This window comes from Zeugodacus cucurbitae, chromosome 6 (assembly GCF_028554725.1).
Source record: "Zeugodacus cucurbitae isolate PBARC_wt_2022May chromosome 6, idZeuCucr1.2, whole genome shotgun sequence".
Classification (NCBI taxonomy): Eukaryota; Metazoa; Arthropoda; class Insecta; order Diptera; family Tephritidae; genus Zeugodacus; species Zeugodacus cucurbitae.
Genome location: NC_071671.1, coordinates 53,510,839 through 53,532,615, shown reverse-complemented (window position 1 = coordinate 53,532,615; position 21,777 = coordinate 53,510,839). Strand labels below are relative to the sequence as shown.

The 21,777-nt window shown below is 33.6% G+C and overlaps 6 protein-coding genes and 1 long non-coding RNA gene across 12 annotated transcripts in view; 4 read left to right on the top strand and 3 right to left on the bottom strand.

Annotated features, from left to right (window-relative positions):
- LOC105212596 (peptidyl-prolyl cis-trans isomerase-like 3) overlaps positions 1-11,100 on the bottom strand; it is a 147,542-nt gene extending 136,442 nt beyond the window's left edge. For 2 of the 4 annotated variants that reach the window (XR_003752333.2, XM_029040391.2), the window contains exons 1-4: positions 11,001-11,100; positions 10,701-10,937; positions 10,509-10,627; positions 10,309-10,450 (exon numbers count right to left, since the gene is read on the bottom strand). Coding sequence is in view for 3 of the 4 variants with exons in the window: in XM_029040391.2 (XP_028896224.1) it covers positions 10,324-10,450; positions 10,509-10,627; positions 10,701-10,937; positions 11,001-11,003 (486 nt within the window). In the remaining variant the exon portion in view is untranslated. Of the gene's footprint in view, positions 1-8,941; positions 10,019-10,172; positions 10,451-10,508; positions 10,628-10,700; positions 10,938-11,000 lie in introns of those variants that run through there. The other 2 variants (XM_054233592.1, XM_011184658.2) reach the window with 2 other exon arrangements.
- Positions 5,950-7,652, top strand: LOC105212594 (transmembrane protein 177). Its single transcript, XM_011184656.3, has 4 exons — positions 5,950-6,237; positions 6,306-6,442; positions 6,500-6,819; positions 6,882-7,652. The coding sequence occupies exons 1-4, from the start codon at positions 6,065-6,067 to the stop codon at positions 7,221-7,223; spliced, it is 972 nt and encodes a 323-aa protein (XP_011182958.2). The 5' UTR covers positions 5,950-6,064; the 3' UTR covers positions 7,224-7,652.
- LOC105212593 (gamma-secretase subunit pen-2) overlaps positions 7,215-21,777 on the bottom strand; it is a 303,679-nt gene continuing 289,116 nt past the window's right edge. For 2 of the 3 annotated variants that reach the window (XM_054233594.1, XM_054233595.1), the window contains exons 2-4: positions 7,718-7,783; positions 7,547-7,651; positions 7,215-7,482 (exon numbers count right to left, since the gene is read on the bottom strand). In XM_054233594.1, coding sequence (XP_054089569.1) covers positions 7,343-7,482; positions 7,547-7,651; positions 7,718-7,783 — 311 coding nt within the window. In that variant the 3' untranslated portion in view covers positions 7,215-7,342. Of the gene's footprint in view, positions 7,483-7,546; positions 7,652-7,717; positions 7,878-21,777 lie in introns of those variants that run through there. The other variant, XM_011184655.3, reaches the window with a different exon arrangement.
- Positions 8,215-9,689, top strand: LOC105212595 (otefin). Its single transcript, XM_011184657.3, has 2 exons — positions 8,215-8,856; positions 8,916-9,689. Exons 1-2 carry the CDS (start codon positions 8,215-8,217, stop codon positions 9,480-9,482), a joined length of 1,209 nt encoding a protein of 402 aa, XP_011182959.2. The 3' UTR covers positions 9,483-9,689.
- On the bottom strand, positions 12,184-16,967 carry LOC105212598 (ornithine decarboxylase antizyme). The gene is given in 5 exon segments (XM_011184660.3): positions 12,184-12,665; positions 12,776-13,014; positions 13,092-13,146; positions 13,148-13,313; positions 16,882-16,967. Coding segments are annotated over 5 exon segments (816 nt in total). The 5' UTR covers positions 16,953-16,967; the 3' UTR covers positions 12,184-12,380.
- LOC105212597 (small nuclear ribonucleoprotein Sm D3) lies at positions 13,476-15,732 on the top strand. The gene is made up of 2 exons (XM_011184659.3): positions 13,476-14,698; positions 14,763-15,732. Exons 1-2 carry the CDS (start codon positions 14,380-14,382, stop codon positions 14,888-14,890), a joined length of 447 nt encoding a protein of 148 aa, XP_011182961.2. The 5' UTR covers positions 13,476-14,379; the 3' UTR covers positions 14,891-15,732.
- Positions 19,849-21,017, top strand: LOC128922580 (uncharacterized). Its single transcript, XR_008471766.1, has 2 exons — positions 19,849-20,660; positions 20,731-21,017. It is a non-coding gene; the product is annotated as an uncharacterized LOC128922580 (long non-coding RNA).

Below are 21,777 nucleotides of genomic sequence, written 5' to 3'. Positions count from 1 at the left end.
TAAACGTTATAATTGAGGACCGAGCAAGTCACTCATAATATATTGCCAGGAAAGCGTTAATTATTCGGTTAATAAGATGCACAACTGCTGCTTAAATGTATTGTTTTTACAATGGAAATAATTATTTTTCTAATAAAGCAAAAATCCAAGAGAAATGTTTTTATTGTAATTCTTAAAAATAAAGCGTTTCTAACAGCTTCTTACTATCTCTTAGGAGATGAAATTAAAATAAAAATAATTTATTTTAACAGCCCTATGAAAAACCTATAACAGATGATACTAAAGACTTAAGAAACAAACTTCTTTCATTACTAAAGACTCAAGTAACGAACTTCTTTCAATATCAAAGACTTAAGCGACGAACTTGAGCACTACTTTATGATAAAATAGGAAAACAGAAGGAAACATTTTAATAAAGAAATTTTTTGGATTTTCGGAAATTGAGTGTTTTAAAATATGTAAATATTTTTAAAGAAATTAAAAATAAATTAATTAAAATATGAATTAAACTATTATTTCTTTCATTTTTTTTAAATACATTTTCATTAAATAAGAAATCATTAATTCCGATTGCCGATAATAATTCCTTCACAAACACACACATTTATGACAAATCCGTAGCACTTATGTAAATGAAAAAAAATATCCGTCGCTAAAACCAGCGAAAAGCGCCATTAAAATGAGAATATACACCCAAACACCAGCAACAACACAGACACATATGTACATCTGCTCATTATAAATCTCTCAATGCACTCACACACGAGCGACGACCGACGAGGGCATGTTTGCACACACATAAACATATGTTGTTAAGATCGATGGGATTACGTTAAAAGCGATGCAGGATAGACGTCTCTACCGTAACAATGACAACATAAACAACAACAGCAGCCACAACAACAAAATAGTGAAAATAAAGCACGAAAAACGAAGCAAAGCAGCAAAGAAAGAAAGACAGACAGCAGTGCAACGACAAATGGTGTGTTGCGGATGACAAAAATATTAATGCATTTTCGCACACACATTTGTCGCACAATTAATGCAGCGTTCCAGTGTCGTCTGTGCGGCTCCAAACTCTGCCGGCGTTTCTTCTTCTTTGTTTCTTATTTTTGCTTGTTTCCGCGGCGGAATATGCGAAATAAGCGAATTGAGTAAAGGGTTTCTGTGCAAACTGTAGGGAATATTATAGAGAGAAAAATATTGGAAAGACTGGTCTCTGGAGGCATATTTTTCGAACTGGTTATACGAGCTTGTGAGAGGGATACAATATATATATATGAAAATATTGTGAATAATTCTAAAGCTGCAATTAAGCAAAAGTTTGAACAAATCTTTATTGGTGGAATCACAGATACTTACTCCTGTTTCTAATCTAGGAATTTTTAAGAAATTAATTTCAGTAAATTTAATTTTTTGTTAGGAGATTTTCATTTAAAATAAGTAGAGGCCGAACCGTTCTCAGATCCAAATAACATCTCTTGATAGAAGACATGTGACCTCGATAAATCAGTGAAAGCTCCAACGAAAGCTTCATCTTATAAGCTTTCGAAAGCACCAACGAAAGCTTCATCTTATAAGCTTTAGAAAGCTCCAACGAAAGTTTTATCTTATAAGCTTTCGAAAGCACCAACAAAAGCTTCATCTTATAAGCTTTAGAAAGCTCCAACGATAACTTCATCTTATAAGCTTTAGAAAGCGCCAAAGAAAACTTCATAAGCTCTTGTGGGATTTTGAAGCTCTAGCGGTACAGGTGATTTCGATTCGCTCAGACTTAGAGGGAGGCGAAACGAACAGACAATTGGCATAAATGAAATATTATATCATCAAATTGAGTAATAGGACGGACAAGAAAGCACTGGGAAAAGTGAAGCAAAGGGTCATTAAAGACAGATAACACGATATTTATCTGACGTCCTTGTAAAATATAGCTTGAGAAAAACTAAAGACAACTTGAATCACAGCTCCTGATACTCTACATTTAGTATTGGAAACGGGTGAATTGGATTAAAAAATAGGTATTTATTTGAAAAATCGGAGCCATTGCTGAAATCAATTTTACGGGTCTAAAATTTCGGCAAAACCCCGAAAGAGAATACACGGAACTCTTTCTCCCGATTTTCCAAAACAAATTTTATACAGACAACAGTTAGATGCTTACAGAGATCCCTTCACAAGACAGTCGAGCCTTCGTCTCTGAAATAGATTTCTACGGTCAAAAACTGTCAACTCGTTAATATTTCCGAAAATGACTATTGGAATGTTTTTGCCACTCCAACAACAACAATTACATATATTTATAACACTTTATACTTTCTAGATTGCCGAATACTGGATTTTGACCGAATTCGGAAACTCCTTATTAATTCTTCTTAGAGTAAAACTCTCACGTGTAAATATTTTCTACTCTACCGGCCACTGGGTTCTACTGGCATGACACATTAGTGGGCACTTCGACTCCCCCCATAAAATCACACATACCCAGAGACGTTCAAATGCATTTGTGTGTATGTATGTGGTGATATGCGTTCAAAAAGTCTACAGCGTCTCACACATCTCTCAGCCACTTGGCTGGTACAAGCTTTTATTGTTATTATTGTTGTTCTTGTTATGGCATACATAGCACTCAAAATCAGCGCCGAAGCCCACCACCTCTTCATTTGCGGGCCACATATCAGGTATGCAATGTATGAATGTATTTCTGTTTGCGCATATTTGCTTGACTTTGGCGCACTATTTGTTATTGTTTTCGTTTTTTATTTTTTGTTTTTGTAGCTGTGATTCTTCACTACAGCGCACTGTAGTTGTTCTTGTTATTGCAGTTCAAAGTTTGTTTGTTTGTTTTGTTGTTTTTTATCACTTTTAATTCTTCGCAAATACTTTTTTGTGTGCCCAGAATGTTGTTGTTCTTGTTATTGTTGTTGGAATTATTGTTATGCTTAGTGCGATTTTACTGCCACTGCCGCTGTGTGGTGGCATTTTCATATTGTTATTATTATTGTTGTTGTTGTTGTCTAAAGTGACTGTCGTTGTCGCACGCTGTATGCAGAGAACGCTCTTCCTGTTGCTCTTGCTGCGCTGACAATGCTGTGGCTGTGACTGTTGTCATTGTGTGTCGTTGTCGTCTGCTGCTGTTCAACATGCGCCAAGTATCTGAACGATGCACTTCAATGTCATATCGGATCACATCTCGTCGTATCGCATCGTTTGCCATAGCGTTCGCTTAGTGTTCGTGTGCGACGGGAGTGTGCTCGTGAAGGCGATTGCGACTAAGAATTGGTACACATGTATTTATACGAGGGCGATCCGATGGGATCCGATAAGTGTCCTACGTCTCCTGGTCTCCGTGGCGTCGTTAACCTTTTCAATTGTCTAAAATCCCTCCAAGACCAGTGACGTTTTAAGTTTTAAGTCAAAACCGAAACTGGCAACAGTTCTTAGTCTAATTCGACCAATTTGGCCGTGGCGACCACGAAGGTATGAGCTGGTGTTATTGTTGTTGTAACGACAGAAAACATTCATCAAATAATTTTGAGGAATACTGCTGTTTTGACAGTCTTGGGTCGGATAAAAACCCATGTCCGTTCCGTTTACGTAGACTCGATTATCGTGGGAACTGTAAATCGTTGCATTGTAGAGTTCGGTGACCGCTTTTTTTCTTGTCCGGGTGGTTCACGTGGATCATACCTTGCGAATCCCATAAAACGGTGGCCACCACCTTTCCGGCCGATATAAAAGTCTTCGCCTTCTTCGGAGTGGGATCGCCGGGTGAAGTCCACTGTATCGACAGTTCCTTGGTCTCTGGTGTGTAGATCCACATTTAGAATATTCTTCGGATCGCGTCTAAACAATGTTAAAAGGATTAAGTTTTAAATCCCGCGAACTCTTCCACTTCCACGTGGTACAAACAAAAATACGAGCCCGATTCGGCAAAAATTGTGCAAGAATCGACTACACAATGTACGGATCGTCCTCGTATGTATATGTATATAGAATAGAGCCACCGTTAGTAGTGTAGAGCAGTCTTCTTTCTAAGGATGCAAGGGTGTGCCGCGGTACGGGCTGTGATATTTCACATTTGTCTGTCTGCACTGGGTGTCTGTCCCATTTGTCTACCAATCGACCAGCCGACACTGCCGTGACATAACAATAGTGTTATTTGTACGACTTTGTGGCACATCGCGGCGCGTCGTAATCTGCGACAGCTCAGCTCGCGCTTAAGTCGCCCATATGTACTCCACTCTGTCTGTCTGTCAGTAAGTAAGGGCGTGTGTACAATAAAGCTTACACGTTTCTCTTGCGCCTACATTGTGTGTGTGTGTGAATCTGCCTGATTCTTACTGCTTTATTCTCTTTAATTTGGTTGCAAGTTGTCAGTTTTAGATTGAAGAGGATCAATGAGCAGCGATCTTGATCGCGAGTTTGCAAGATTCATTACATAAATATTTGCGGAGGGATGACAAAATTGTTTTCTGTTTTCTTTCTTTCTTTTCTGTTAGCCGTTATTGATGCAGGCGAACAAAGGGCGTTCGGTTGGTAGGAATTGGAATTGATCGGAACAAATTGCAACACTCGTCTTGACTTATGTACTGAACATTTTCATTATTTGCATTGCTTTTGATTGTCATTTATACCGGCTGATCTGTGTCATATTTAGTGCATTATTTGGGTCTTATGATTGACGGAGATAAGACGAGAATATACACATTTCTTTTTCAGGCTTGACACAATTGTTTTTGTCGTATGTGATTTAAAATAAAAATTAACTGGACTATGAGGTTATAGGAATCAGTTCTCACGGCATCTTGAGGGTGACATTGGTATGTCTATCTTCACGATAATCGGGACGTACCCGGATTTTATTCCGTCAAGGGCTGTCAAATCTCTTCCGAAGAATGCGAAAACTTTCCTATCGGCCTGAAAAGTGATGGTCAGTTTTCTTGAATTCTCAAGGTATGATCCACATTAACCACCCGTACAAGAGAAAACCATCGCGTCTATGTAAATGGAACGGACCCGGATCGGTAGATTTTCTCAAAATTAATGTTATGTCTTATGCTGATACAATAACTACAACGTTGGGATCCATGGAACTGGATTTTGTCGGACCAAGGACTGTGAACCTGGCAGTATACTTTAAATTTATTTAAAGACCATTTTATGTCACTAAAAAGACCAGAACATGTCTCGATTAAAAAACCCGCCGACGGAAAAAAAATCAGACCATCTTAACCTTATACATAGTCCTAATCCCTTTAGACCAATTTAACATCTTTGAACACGAGTTTGGTTTCCAAGGACTGAAACTGTCCAAACCTGAGTGTCAAAATCAGGGTCTTTCGTTTCTATTATAGCAAATCCCAAATATACATATTACATAATGAATTTCCAGAATGAAAATCTAGGTCACCCATTTTCTTGAACTTTGGACACACGCCAATCTAATGGATTTTCTCATGCAGAAGCTCAAACCCAAATTTTAGTACTGGTAAATAGGCATACAGTTGAAAAAAGTAGCTATAAAACGACAACTGGTCGCCAGAGGACTTGACTTTATCAGCTATTTATCAAGTAAGTTTAGAATCTCTCGGACATTCGGATATGCAACACAGCCCTTAATTTAATTTTATAAAATACATATTTATATTTTTGATTCCACTAGTAATTTAGCTTCCACATTAATTTGGCATTTATTGATAATAATTTTTATGAAAAATTTATGGATTAAAAGTTTAAAATTATGCGGAATATTTAATCAATCATTATTCTAATCGCTATTTTTTATTTAAAAAAAAAATTATAATTAATGATATTATTATTTTATTTTAAATAAAAAAATTTAATAATTAATGTTATTATTATTTTATTTTAAACATTTTTTTATTCATTTAAATTTATTTAATCCAAACATTTCCTAACGACCACTAAACACAGCCGCTCTCGCACACGTTATGCAATTGAGAGATATCTGTAACCTCACAATCAGCTGTCAAATTCCATCATAATAACACGGTTTTGATTTTCGTAATTTTAAATAAATAATTAAATTTAATTATAAATAAAAATGAAGAAATCACCTATCGTAAGGCGTGGCATAATGGGCTTTTTTCAAACGCCAACTGGACGTAATGTGGTACTCTTTGCCACAGGCGCCACCACTGTGGGACTTTTCGCAATCAACTTTTTGCCGCATACAATGGGTTTGAAATACTACAAAGACTTTGTGCAATGCTATCAGTAAGCTAAAATAAATCTACAAATGTATATTCTTAACTTTTCATATACATACATATATTTAATTGTAGGAATGGTATACCACGACTGGTACCCGAACAGGTGAAAGAACGTTTGGAGAAGGCACTGGATGTACTACAATTAGAAAGATACGAGCGGAAAATTATCAAACCATTCACCGTTTTTGGTTTTGATCTGTTCCAAGCGGGTAAGAATCACAATATAATCATAATAATATTGATATTTTCATAATCAAATTTCATAGGTTCAACAAAGTATCGCTTTGGTGCTGCACTAGGCATACCGGTAAATTTTGCATATACAGAAACCAAGGATATAAATCGACAAGAAATACGTTTTCGTGATCAAACTATACAGTGGAACACGGAATCTGGAAAATTGTTGCAAGATGCGATAGTTTTGACCGAGGATGAGCAATTGTTCGGTTTGTGTAAATCTGTGCTACAACTGCGAACACATCGAGTTTTATTGAATTCGCTATTTCCAAGCTTCTCATTTCTAACTATGTACACGATTGGTCATTATTTGAATGTGCGTATGAATTTGCTTGCGGGACCTTTAAGTGTAAGTTGCTTTAATACAATATAAACATTGTGAATTTCCATTAAAAAAATCCATAATTACAGTTGCGTCTTGTAATGTACACGATACTGGGATTGTTCGGTGTTGGCAGTTGGTCTTTTATGAAGGACTTCAATCAAGTTCGTTATGATACTGAAATCGACAAGAAGTTGTGCAGTTTGGGGCCGCAATTCGTAGAAGCAGGTGCGAGTTACTATGGCAAACTCCTGAAGAAAAATATGGCACTTCGCGAATTAATTGGCGACGACACATACACTGCGCGGGGCAACGTAAACTACTTCCTACGGCAAAAATCACTACCACTGACTGTGCACAAATCTTATTTCGAAGAGAAACTGCAGGAATTACGAGCAAACACACAAACGTCGGTAGAAATACAAAACTAAATTGTTATTGAACTATATTAGTGTTTGTTTAATTGTAAAAATATTATAAGTATAATAATAAGTCAATTGGTTTGCACTTTTAATGGTAAAGTACTAAACTGAAATTTACGGCATATTATTTAAGCAACACCCAGTGGTATAACCAGACTCATTCTATCCGCCATTTCCCCCCATTCGACGCGCTTTGCTTGGAATATGATTATCCAGGTTATAAGTACGACTAACCAAATCAGCGCACCTATCAGCGACAAGATCACAACTAAAATATAAAGTTTTATAGAAATTTGGTATATGTGCAGTAGATGTGGAAAGTTCTGCCTTACATTTCTTTATACTTTTCTGTTCTGGAAATTGTGGTAGCAGAAAGGCAGCATCAAAAAACCAAAAGACATTGATTGTCCATAAGAAGGGCAGACAAGCTAAGCCACCTGGGAGAAGTTGAAAAAAACGTATTATGCTGTCTCAAATATTGAATAAATACACAACACACGTACCAAAGAAATAAGTTCGGCAAAGCTGCAATTTTTTCTCGTTTGTTACTTTAGAAATATCCATTTTGTTTGAACACAAAAACACAAATATACCTGATTATTTGTGACGAATTAACAGCTGGCAATAAACACTGAAAACTGTGTTGGATGTACTGCAATTGCAATAACAATGTTGCCCTATTTCCAGCGCTCTGTTATATTTATAAAAATACTTGCAATTGTTGAGAATTACATTATAATGTTATTCTCTCCAATTAAATAATAACTTTTAATTTTAAATAAGTTAATATTGTTTTAACAACAAAACGCGCCCAGTTACAAAAAACAGCATTATCTAAAGTAAAAAAAAAACAACAAAGATATGGCAACAACAACAGCGCTCAATCATTTCGCAAATTTTGTGTTTGATGGTTCCATGACGGCGTTGGTGAAATATTTGAACGCGCAAATTTGTAGCGAACATTTCGAAAGGTAACTCAAAGGAATTAAAGTGCGTGAAAATGTCTGAAACTGATAATTTGGAGTCCCTGAGCAACGCAGATTTGCGAAAACAGTGTTTGGAACATGGTTTACCAAACGTACCTATTACAGATTCCAGTCGAAAAGTTCTTATAAAGAAATTGCGCGCTTCATTATCCGGCTCACCGGCTTCACAAACAAAGAAAACTCCACGTCGTGAAACTATTCACGTTTCAAAAGCACCAGAGCCAATAGAAACTAAAGAAGTGGCAGTTGAACCTGAGCGACGTACGCCAAGTAGGGGAGCAAATAGACGTACAATCGCTGGTACACCAACATTTGAGTTGCAGAGAAAAAGTGAAAATCAAGTGGCAGAAAACCTTGCGCCGGCTCCTATTGGTGCACGTCGTCGTTCAACACGCGATTATGAAATCCCACCATCGCAAAAGGAACAAAAATCAACCAAAATCTATAATCCAGTAGTAATACTTGAAAGTGATGAAGAGGATAAAGATTTACTATTGGCCGCTGAGCAAGTAGAACAAAAAACAAAATCATCAGTACCTCAGGAAGAAGTTAATGTGCGTTCGCGTTCATCACGTTCCGTGTCTTTGTCGAAAACAAGTGTAGTTACCACGGCATATAGTCAACCAACAGTTCAGCCAATAGCTGAGGTACCACAGGTAATATATGCGTTAAATATAAATTTGAAGTGTATATTAAATATTTTTGTTTGATTTAGATACCAATACGAAAGGCAGTGACTGAAAATGTAACACACGAAATTTACAAGCCACAAATAAGTGCGAACATCGGCCGTTATAGCATGCAATCCAACTTGATGCAAACTAACATTGGATATGGAGTAAATAAAGAAAGAGATATACCAAATACACTACATTCACGTTACAGCACAAACACACTAAGTAGTGGTTTATACACCTCGAAAGCTGCACCTCTGTACAATGAACAAAGTGATGATAATGAGGAAGCAGAGCAAGACTACGAAACACCATTTTTAAGCAGTTTTGCGCGCAACTTGGAACGTATCAAAACTGATGCAGTGGTTTTAAATAAACCTAGCGCTCTTGGTAACACCGATATAGGAAGGGATTATGCCTCACCACGACCAATGCAACATACAAGGCGTTATGAAATCACCGGACGTCGTCCGGCTAAGGTGTCGGTAACCGAGTCATTCCGTCAGTTATTGATCGCGCTGGATCACAAGTATAATTTGAGACTTTACTTTGGTCTTATAACAATATTTCTAATAATGGCTTTTATATTCGTTATGGTGTATCAGTAAAATGTATGTCAACTTATATGTTCGAAAATATTTATGTAAACGCATTTTAAGTTAATTTTCTGTTCTAATTTACGTTGTAACTCGAAAACTTTGTATTTTTTTAAAGTCTCATAGTAAATGTTTGTATGTAATGTGGTTTTAAATGTGTAAACTTTTGACAATCAGATTAAAGAAGTAAAATATGTTCATGTAAAAAGCAAAAATAAATATAATTGTTGAATTTTAATTAATAAAATAGACGGGCAAGGGTTTCAGGTACTCAGGAGTTGTACAATGTGTATACTAAGGCATCGAGTATCGAAATTATTTTTCATTCAGAAATAAAACATTTATAATAAATCTGTTATTGATGAGCATAAAACAATATTAATACAGGTAAATTATATTTCTATTCTTTATTTTCCACGAGTCGTAAAGGTTCCTACAAAAGCTCAAATTAATAGTTAATCATGTTAACTTAACCAAAAAATATCATCGAAAGCCCGTTATGACAAATTCCGTTATTCGATGCCTTAGTGCCTACGCATTCACCTAACCTAAAAAGGTTGGGTTTTATATGATTGGTATAAATAAGTAGTTTCAATATTTTTTTCAGGTTTGGAACAAGTTTTTAATATTTTGTTTTGTCATTAGGAATTATTAGAGTAAGTTATTGCCATCATACGGTTCGGCTCAGGTCGATATCATACATAAAATACTGCAACAGGTGCGCGCTATTTATATTTTTTTACTCTCAAAATTGCAACCAGTAACTCTTTCAAATTATTTATATGTAGTGAATTCAAAAATACAATACATAAAATAAATAAAGAAAAGTATTACTAACCTCCCTAGCCAGGCTTCATCCAGCTATGGGATTTGCATGTATTGTAACGCTGTTGATTTTTTTCTCAATATGCGGTCGATATGTTTTGGGATTTACAGGCAGTTTTTCTAATTCATCTAATGCGTCGAAACCATCAATTACTCTAATGAAATTGAAAACCGTTAGAATAAAAATAAAAAAATGCATATTTCATTGCCAACCTGCCAAAAAGTGTATATTTGAGGTCTAAATTGGGTTGTGCTGCATAAGTTATAAAGAATTGGCTGGCATTCGCATTTGGACCATTATTTGCCATTGAAACCATGCCACGATCGGAATGCTGTAAATATACCGTTAACGGTACATTATTTTTTGAAAAAAAAACATATTTTTATTTATAAATGTTAAATTACCTTCAATGTATCTTTGAATTCATCTTCAAATTTTGTACCCCAAATAGACTTTCCGTTTTTACCGGTATTTGTAGGATCACCTGTTTGTACTATGAAACCTTTTATATTGCGTATAAAAGCGCAGCCATTGTAATATTCGCTAGCGCAAAGCGCCAAAAAATTATGGCATGCTTTTGGGCAATCCTCACAGAAAAGTTCGATTTTAATGTCACCCACATCTGTATGTAATGTTACGGACTATAAAAAATTACACAAATATATAAATAAAAATTTTAAATTACAACAAATTAATTTGCTTACCATAATGATCGAATGTTAAATGCAAAATACGTCCGCACCAATCAACAAACAACTGGCGTCTGTAAAAAATGCGCCGAGCAGCTGTTTGGTGTTGCCGTATGGTTGCAATTAAATTTTAATTTAATTTTTGCAATAATGCTTGTGTAAATTATGTATAATATTATAAAAATAGTTTTCTTACTGGAATTATCGCCTTAGGTACCTTAAATGGAGAAGGGAAAACACTTTTTATAAAGTAAAATAAAGCCTTGCAATCGCGATCTGTTTATGCTACAATCATGTTTGGTCAATCGCGCTGAATTCATACATTTTGAAAGCAAGGCACTTTAATATTACAGTGACAATCAAACTATTACTTATTCAAAGGGATGAAGAACCACCTTAATATTTAAAATTCCAATCAAGTTGACTGACACTTTTATTATAAATGCAAAATTATTACTGAAATAAATATACTACCCGTTTATCAGCTAATATTTTGGAAATATTATAATATTTGGTAAATCTAAATATATATGCTTACCGATTGCAATATTTTATAATTGAATTTTAATTATACTTACTGTTTTTTTGCATAGTTAACAAACAAAAACTTTTTTTTTTTTTTGCTTTTTTTATCCGTTTTATTACACAAGTTCGTTTACATTTTAAATAAATTCTATAAATAAGCTTAAATGAAGCCCTGTTAAATATGTGAAAATGTGAAAAAAAAAATTAAATATAGTTCAATGGTACTGCATTTTTAGTATGAATGTAATATAATAATTTACGGAATAATTTATCAATGTGAAAATTTTGTTAGTTAATGAAAATAAATAAATACACTTCTTGTGTGACAAAACTTTGTAACAAAAACGGACTTTTTTTATAATCGATAAAATAAGATAAGATAATTAAATGGGAATATAATTTTAGTAATAAATTGTTGAAAAAAAACATAAAAATAATTCATTTCAAAATAATAATGGATTTCATATAATGTTTTGTTTTAGTAATATTAATTGGTACGTAAATTTTTAAATCATATGTGTAGGAATTGAATATATAATTCACCTATATTTATATTTTTTTTGTAATTTTTTTAAGTTTTTAATATTTTTTTTACATTTTTATGTTTTTTTTTGTAATTGATATTGAATAAAATACGATATTTTTGCCTTTACTCTTAACTTTCTTACTCAAAGTTGACATGCTGTGTGTACGCTAATAGGTGTTGTTTACTCAATTTTTTATTTTGTTGTCCCTTTTAAATATAGATGTTATTTTGAAGTGTTCCAAGTTTGGTGTTTGTCTTAGATTTTTAATTTACTTCTTTTTTACGAATGAGTTAGCGTCACACCTTTTATGATGATGTTATTATTTTTTTTTTGTTATGTCAACTTAGTCTTCAATATGGTAGATGAAGAAATAATTCTCAGAATCCTTAGCAGTGGATGGTGGTGCCAATGATGATTTTCTGGACAATGGTTGGAAACCCATAATCAAGAAAGTCTCGAAGAGAGATGCGCGATCTGGTCTATTCTTGCGTACACATAATACAACTGCATCAACATCCAATTTCTCTTCGGCGAACTCCAACAAAGAGATGAATGTATCCTTCGAAGCCTCTGGGGGAAGCTTTTCAGGCATTGCGACGTACAAAATGTTATTTACCGGATTCAAAACCTTAAAAGAAAACGGAAAAAAAAAATATTTTGTTGTTTTTAGTTAAGGTTTGTGTCTTCTACATAACACATTTTCAATACAAATATGAGACATCTGTAAAAAAAACTTACCGATTCCCATTCTGAGTACTGGTTCTCAGTAACGTGCAATTTGATGGTTATACGAGTTGGATTATCATGTTGCAAGATATGTTTGACCATCTCTTGACAATCTTCCTCCGAATATAGTGATTGTGCATCACTGCTAAGTTGTGATTCGCTGCCATCCGAATCAGAGCACTCCGACGAAGTGCGGCTGTGTTCGAATACACTGCCACCAGCAGAATCCACAGAAATCTTCCGAGAATGTTCTGTTGAAAAAAAAAAATACACAAATAAACAATAATTCTTATACATAAATGTGAAATTTTCCTATAGAGTAACTTACCAGTTAAGAGTGACGCCCTATCGTGATCAGTTCTGTGGTGGGTAGGGACATCAAAACCACCACAGAGGCCCTACGCCGAGAGAGATACAGAAGGACTCATTCGAGACGTTCGTAGCGCAAGAGGAGGAGGAGACGGTGCGTGCCTTGGATACACCAGGGAATCCAAGAGCAGTTTCATTAACTTCTCTTCTACTACTGATACTACTACTAAACGTTGGGTCGCTGTAATAAACATGAAAATGTTAATAACAATCGTTTTTTATTTAATAAATATTTGTGTGTCAATTCGCATTTTCCAACAAGAAATCCAATTGTGGTGCGTAGAGCTAGCATTATTTCCAAACGCATTAGTAAAAAATACTTAACGGTTATATAAAACGTTAATAAACATTTCTTAAATATTTAAAAATTGTTATTGCAATTTAAAAATGAATATGTGTTGTTTTAAATGGAATTTTTTTCATCTTAGGCAATTTGTCCTACAAAGGTTTATACAACTTTATGATGCTGTGAGTTTTATCTTTAAAAATTTATCAGTTGTGCACTTTGTTTGCACAGTTTTGTACTTTGTCAATATTTAAATTAGTTATATCTTTATTTACTCAACCTCAATACTGTGGTGATGATGCACTAAAAACGAGTCAGAGTGGGTAAACATTAATAAAGCTAAGATAAGATTATGATAACAAGAATCATACTGTACGGTTTGCTAGAATATAAATAGGGAAATTCTTTATGATAATATTTGATGTTACGAGAGTATCTTGTTAAAGATTTAAAGTGGTACACATGAAAATTGTTTTCTAGAAATTTTTTAGACACATGATAAGTTAAAGCAAATAAAATATTTAGACTAAATACATACAAAGATTAGTACATGCATTTAATAATACGAATGATTTAATTCGTAAATATACAAAAACAAATTAAATAAAAAACATACAAACAATTACACATACTTAAGTATATAACAGTAAATTTAAAAGTTGATATTTTTCTACTTCATCAAATATTATGCGACAGCGCTCCAAACTTTCGAATAGAATTATTTGGCGACATTTTTAAAAGCACTACTTTTGTAATATACCAGCGCCTCTCAAACCGTCCATCTGTCAAGCATAACGGCAAGCAAATTCAGCAGGCAAATGGCGAGCTCGTGCGAGTTACTTTTCGGCTGTCAAACGAGTGTAAACGTTTTCATTGTCGTTCCACACAAAACAGCATTTTCGCACGTTTATTACTAAATAACCATTTTATAAAAGTGAAATTTTACACAAATTAGTGGAAAATGTCTATTGGTGTACCAATAAAAGTACTTCACGAGGCTGAAGGTCATATTATCACGTGTGAGACGATAACCGGTGAAGTTTACCGGGGCAAACTCATTGAGGCTGAAGACAACATGAATTGCCAAATGACACAAATTACAGTCACATATCGTGATGGACGAACGGCAAACTTGGAAAACGTTTATATACGCGGCTCAAAAATTCGTTTCCTCATACTGCCGGACATGCTGAAGAATGCGCCAATGTTTAAAAAGCAAACGGGCAAAGGTTTGGGTGGGACGGCCGGTCGAGGGAAAGCGGCGATATTACGCGCGCAAGGTAAAGTCGCTATAATAAACATAGCTAAAAATGTGAAAAATTATTTGTTTTTCTTTGATTATAGCACGAGGAAGAGGTCGTGGCGGACCCGGTGGTGGTGGCAGAGGTGGTCCACCAACAGGCGCTCCTGGCGGTGGCCGCGGTGCATGGCAAGGCGGTCCAACGGGTGGACGTGGTCGTGGTGGTCTTTAAGCAATTAGTATTTTAAGTTTTATAAAGTAAGTTTGGATTACAAATGAAGTCAATGATGAAACGGAAAATGTTCGCTAACACGAATGAATTAAATAAAAAAAAAAACATCTAAAAGCAAATGAAAACTATTTAGTTACTCAAAGTTGAAAAAATGAAACGTCTGAGGTTACGTTGATTTTAACATATACAATTCGTTTTGGCGTGAAAAAGTGTAGTTACATATCGAAACGAAAAATTTTAAAGTATCGTCTTTAACTTAAAAGTGAAAATAAATTCACGGACATTTACATATTAAAACATTGATTGTTTTAGTAACTTTCGTTGATTGTCGAATACTACACAAAAAGAGCAATTCCATGACAGTATATTTTAATGCTTGACTGTCGATGGATAGCTCTCTTCATTTTGCCATTCGTTTTGTGGATAAGATCGGATTAGATCCATCACCAAAAAACAAGCAAAAAAAAAAAAACAAATGCAGATTATGTATAAATCGACAGAAAGAGTTCTATCATTTATTTAGGACAAGGACATTGACACACACAATTTCGGCAAATATTTTATTGCCACATAAATACGAAAACAAAGGAGAAATAAATTTAGCATAAAATTAAAAATATAAAACAACTGCTGCCTTCAATCAGTTGATATACTTAAATGTATTGTGAGAGCAATAATGAAACTCGAAGAAAAACTAGCGTTGTATGTTATTTGCTATAAGGATAATATGGCTGAATTATAATTTAATTTGTGTTTTTAATTGTATTTATACATATATCCGAAAAATCTAACACGTGCACGTAAACAATTTTGAAGATATACTCAACTTGTTCGATTTTTTTTTTAAATAGCATGAAATGTAAACACTATTAAATTTAGGATGAGCTGAGCATTTAAATAAAATGCAAAAAATACGTTGCCGCGACATTTTATCAACACAATTTACACGCAAGGCATAACAGTTTATTGCGCATTTGGCAAAGAAATTTAAACTCGCACTAAATTTAAATGTACACATGTACAGATATGTATACTCGAATATACATACATATACTATATTTGTATGAAAATTTCATATACATATATATTTTAAATAGTATTTTATATTATTTTATACATTTATTATGACAACATCCTTATAGTAAAAATGTGTGCTGCGGCAAGCGCTAGAATAATAATTTTAAAACATAAAGTTTTCAGAGACTTCTAATCATTTCCAATCAAGTGATAGCAACATTTTAGGATACAGATTAACAGTGAAATTTAACCAATTTTATTTCATTAAAATGCCTTTAGAATATGAGAGTGCAAGTGTTCAGTTCGTTCATTAATTCTGCATGTTAAATGTTTATAGATTTTAGTGCAAGCGTACAATTTACTCAATGCATTTCATTATATTTTCCAGAAAATGCTTTACATCTGCATATATATCAATAACTACTGCAGTCTAGTTAAGGCGCTATTGTTGTGATCATTGAGGCAAGAGGCGATGGTCTGCTCAAGTGTACTCAATTGTCGTTGCTGTCACAGCCAATTACATTTTGCTAAATTTGCAATATCTTTTCAGCTCAATTACAACAATGTCACGTACGATAAACAATACCCCAGTAGATTCACACATGGAGAGGTGTATAAGTGGAAATGTTCACATTTCAAATTGAATATTTTACTATAGACAAGTAGCTAATAAGCTGCTATGTCAAACAGTAGCCGTTGGTGGTTTGCATCTGTGTAGTTCACGATTGTCAACTCGATTTCCATAATAAATTGTCTGAATGTGCAGTGGGTGTGCGTGCATGCAATGCAAATGAGTTAAGTTTTGCTTATAAAAAATGCATACGTTAATTATGAGCAAAATTTATTACGTATTAATAAATTAATTTTGCATGCGTAAATAATTTATGCAAATAGTTTAAATTTGTATGAGAATTATGGCAAAAAATGGTCAAAATCATGCACCAAACTACAAAATAGCAAAAAATGTGACGTACCAAGACGCCGTATCTTCACTAATGACTGCCAAAGCAGGTGAATTATTTGAATTTTGCAGGCACGCACTCATTTCACTTTTTAATATTATAATACTAGCGGTAAAAATACACGCTTTGGAATAAAAAGCCTCTTTAATATAATATATAGTTTTTGTAAATTCGATTTGTCGAAGTTAAAATTTCAATAAAACGTTGAAAACCCGCAAAAAGGGTTATACTTTCTTTTGTTTCTTTGTTCCTTGTGTGTTTTTTGTTTGCTTATTATTTATCACAGTTGCGTTACAGGCAAACCAAAATGGTTGGTTTTTAACGAAAGCTTTCACATTTATATAATTATGTCTATTGTACGCTAATTTATTTGAAACACTTAAACTTAAACAGCACTAGCGCACGCAAATAAATTTATTTATATTTTATTAATTAAAATTTAATGTTTAATAACTGTCTTGTGATTTTCGCTGTTCAACGTCTGACTTTAGACTAACAAAGCGCCAAGAATGCTAACGATTCTTATATTTAAACAAAACACACACACAACAACCTATATCCCCCCGTGATGGCGTGCGGCGTACAAGTCGACCGGTAGGCAATCGTGCAAGCCGGTGAGAGCTTGAAAGCTTTAACACGTAAGAATCATCATCATTGGCACTCGCAGTAGCGCTGAGCACCAGCCCGAGAATCATAAAAAAAGATAAATAGTCGACAAAAAAAAAAAGAAAATCATCTCCCCCATAACTGCAGCCTGGGCCACCACTCGCGCCACTCATGTGAGCAATGCAGGAGGCTGTATGTAAATATACGGATAATGTAAATGTGAGAGCATGACGCGCTATTCGTCTAGCGCTTGCTCAAACACAAAGGCTGGCATATGAAAACACACAACAACTTGTTGTTGCATTATAAAATAATGCAATGGATTTGTATAAGGTTGTGCAATAACACTGCAGTGTCAACAATTTAACACTCTGCGACAAAAATGAGGCGACAGAATATTTGTTTAACAATTTTTATGACTAATTTATGATGCTTATAAAACAAGAGTTATTTTTTTTACTCGCTCCCTTGATTATTTTGTGTATTTTATTTAATTCTATAATGTTATTCTCTATATAAATTAAAGTAAGTAAATCTTAAATTTTAGATTCAGGGATTTGCGAAACAGAAATAGAAATATCTTAGAATATATAATTGTTCTTGTTACAGCGGTTACGGCAATGGCCGTTTTATGGTCCGATGATATCATTTGACGGGATGTCCAGGGAATGAAACGAGCAGTTTTGACAGCGTTGGACCATAAGATATGGATGTGAGATGTGTAGCTCATATGGGCTTGCGACTACTAAGAAATAGGACTTTTGATATGTTTTTGTTGTTGTATCAGTGGAAAACATTCCTTCCACTGATTTGTGGTATCTTGCTGATGAAAAAGTTCTTGGGCGGATAAAAATCAGGGTGGGTTTCGGTTAAACAGACCCGACTGCTATGGGAATACTTAGTTAACGACTGCTATGGGAATACTTAGCTAAGTCTATCTATACATGCTTAGCAACCCGATAAAATTGCTTCTTTAACAACAATAAATTCGTTGCTTAAACATTTTTTTTATTATAATACAATAACAAATTTGATCAAATTATGAGAATTTCTTATCTGGTAACATCATTTCATCTGCTGACGTGTCAGATAAGAACATGTGGAAGATAATTTCGCAATATGGGCTAAATATATGGTTAAAATTTGCACTCGCATGTATAAATTGTATATGCGTTCGTATGTAATTTAATTTTTTGCTAACGTTTCCGCTTTGTGTAATAAAACTAATCAGCATATCAAATTAAGGAACCAGTGTCAGTCTAGAACAATTTTGCCTAAGAATGAAAGCCTCTAGTTTTATGCCCACTAGAGGCTTTCATTACTTGCATATTTGAATTCTCATGATGTGGGATAGTAAAGTTAATATGTCTGTGTGTATAACTGAATATAAATTGTTTAAATTGCCATTGACGTTGTAAGCGGGAGCGGCAACTGTCGTTTAACCATAAAAAAAACTAGCTAAATTAAGTATTGTATTCATACAACTGCATACGCCCATTGAACAGGTGACCACTAAAGCCATATAAATTTTTTTATAATCGTCAAATCTATTTAAATTACACGACAAACATTTTTTTTTAATATCAATGAAGCACTTGGAGTATTTGAGTATTTATTTTTTATAGCTTTTAATTGAATAAGTTAATTTTTTATCTTCTTTAATTGGATAAGTTCAAATATCAGTTTATAGTGACGCAATAAAAAAAAGCTTACTCGGCGTTTTATCCATAATACTTTTGTATGTCCGTTTAATCAGAGAGAGAATCACATAAACTTATTTAATTGTGTGGCAGATATAAACGATAAAGTGTTTTTGCCTTTTGAAAGGTATGAATAAACTTAAAAAAATATAAGAACTTGAAATATCTTCAACTTGCCACTTTATTCATTTTCTAAGAGAATGGTATTCACTATAATTTATCTTGCATTTACTTAAAAATGTTTACACTTTTCTGACAGACGTAAACAGTACATACAAACGTGTAGCTATACATACTTTTTACATAGGCATTTTAGATAGAAAGAAGAACGAAAAAGTGGAGAACAAGCTCAGTCTTTTCCACATACACAAGTACCTAACGTTTTCAAAATAACAACAAGGCAGATAAGATAAAAGAATACTAATACAGAAATACAGTGTACATAAGCTTGTCTATGTAAAAGTATATACGGCGTTGTGCAACGAAATATAACCACTACACTTTTTGTTTCTATTTTTCCGTATATACATAGTATGTAATTATATACATATTTATGCAAAGATGTATTTTTTGAATACTTTTCTAGTTTTTATGTTTATAAATATGCATTAATAATTTGCCAGACACGCTTATCTGCAGACAAAAAGCGATATAATAACGATAGATGGAAATCAATAACCTCAGCAATGCCATTTATTATATACTTAGTATGCTTGCTTTTGTTTCTATTGAAAAGTACAAATGTATCTAGCATGTACTATAGAGATAGATTAAGTTGATCCTTAATCTACAAAACTTGAATTGGAGTAACCGAAAAACATTTGAACTAATAAACTCTTGAAGTAAATAAAGATATAAGAAATTATTAAACGTAAAATGAAATTTTAATATAAATTTCCTATAAAAATTATCTCTAAAATTTTCAAAAATACATAAATTGTTCAGACTACATTACGATATTAAAAGATAAAAGAAGTGTTCAAAATTTTTGTTCAATTTGACCAATTTCCTTTAACAATAAGTAATTGTGAAAGTTTATTCATTTAATATTCATTTCTATTTGTCATTGGTATTGTTAGGAACAACTTTTGGAAACGCTTTCTGCTATGTATGGATATATTTATGTAAAAAGCTAAGAATGTACTATATATGAAGGAATGTCTGTACACATGGCGATTTTTGTCACGAAATCGAGGGCATATTTTCTGCCACACTTTATTCTCATATTTATTTACTTATTTGTGTTGCCTTTTCACAACAATAAACATTGCGATAAAAATGAGTATGAAATGACTGACGTACATAAAAATCAACATAAGGTGGCACAAAAGTGATGAGCAAAATGCGCAATTTGTAGTGTGTGTTGATGAGTAAAGCCGGTTTAACCGGCGAGGTGCTCGTTTTGTTCTAACAAGATACGAGGGTAGTCGCAAAAATGGACGGTTTTTATGGAACAAACGGACAGATCAAAAACTTGTGAAAATTGTAATTATCATTCCTAAACTATAAGAGCATTTGTAAACCTATCGAAATATTTTTCGTTCTTTAATTCTAGGCAATATTACGAGCTAAGTTGTTTGTATAATGAGTCAGGAGGTCAAATGATATCTTTGAAGCAGTATAAAACACTCACCACATCTTTTTTAACTGACAACCCAACGAAATCATTAGATCTACTAAGGCAAATACCGCTTCGAAGAATAAAACGGGTTTACTACATTAAAAAATACGAACCAACTTCATTGTGGCTTCTCCAGAATTCTCTTCGCTAAAACTTTGAATCCCTTGTCTTGGAAATCTAAAAAAATTCTAATAGATAACATTGAAAAATTCGATTCGAAAGTCTCGTATTGTTTGTTCTTTAATTTGGATACCTAGATTTACCTTCGTGACTTCATAAATATTAATTTTAGTATGTATATATGTATGTGTATTTATAGTCTGTACACAATACGATATGTTAATTTATTAATAAAGTACAAGTTCTACATACAACAAAAATACAATGTCAGTCAAGGGTTAACGTAGTCTATTTTGACGAGAGAAGATAACAACATACGTACATCTGTACATACCTACAATCGTAGGAATTTAAACTATGGCAGACACGTAAACTGTTGGCATCACGACGGCTTTATTGATTTACATATACATATGTATACAAATATATCCAAAGGTATAGAAACCAAATCGATTTCTTAGCAACACAGCATATTAGCAAGTATAGATGTATTTGCAAACACCGACAATTAGTTGCATTAAAAATATATAGACACGTGAAAATGCAAATAGGCTTATACAAAAATACAATATAACCAAGAAAAAAAAAAACAAGAATAATCTATTTGTTAAATATTTCACAAATGAAGTGTCCTAAAATTTCTTGATGTTCTCTTTGTGGTAGATCCCTGATAAGAGTACTTTTACGCTCGATATTAGATTTGCTATAATTTTTTTTAACAACAAACTCAAGGTGAATATATTTCTACAGACAGAATAGCCATTTCTGTTAAATTATTAATATTAATTTATAACTGATTTAAGTTCTAGGCTTTCGTACAGCTAACTCGTTTAAAACGGTATACAAACTTAAAGAAACATG

Coding starts and splice junctions, on each gene's coding strand:
- LOC105212597 (XM_011184659.3), top strand. CDS start 14,380: ATGTCTATTGGTGTACCAATAAAAGTACTTCACGAGGCTGAAGGTCAT. Junction 14,699..14,762: donor GGCGATATTACGCGCGCAAG/GTAAAGTCGCTA, acceptor CTTTGATTATAG/CACGAGGAAGAGGTCGTGGC.
- LOC105212595 (XM_011184657.3), top strand. CDS start 8,215: ATGTCTGAAACTGATAATTTGGAGTCCCTGAGCAACGCAGATTTGCGA. Junction 8,857..8,915: donor CAATAGCTGAGGTACCACAG/GTAATATATGCG, acceptor TGTTTGATTTAG/ATACCAATACGAAAGGCAGT.
- LOC105212594 (XM_011184656.3), top strand. CDS start 6,065: ATGAAGAAATCACCTATCGTAAGGCGTGGCATAATGGGCTTTTTTCAA. Junction 6,238..6,305: donor GACTTTGTGCAATGCTATCA/GTAAGCTAAAAT, acceptor ATTTAATTGTAG/GAATGGTATACCACGACTGG. Junction 6,443..6,499: donor TTTTGATCTGTTCCAAGCGG/GTAAGAATCACA, acceptor CAAATTTCATAG/GTTCAACAAAGTATCGCTTT.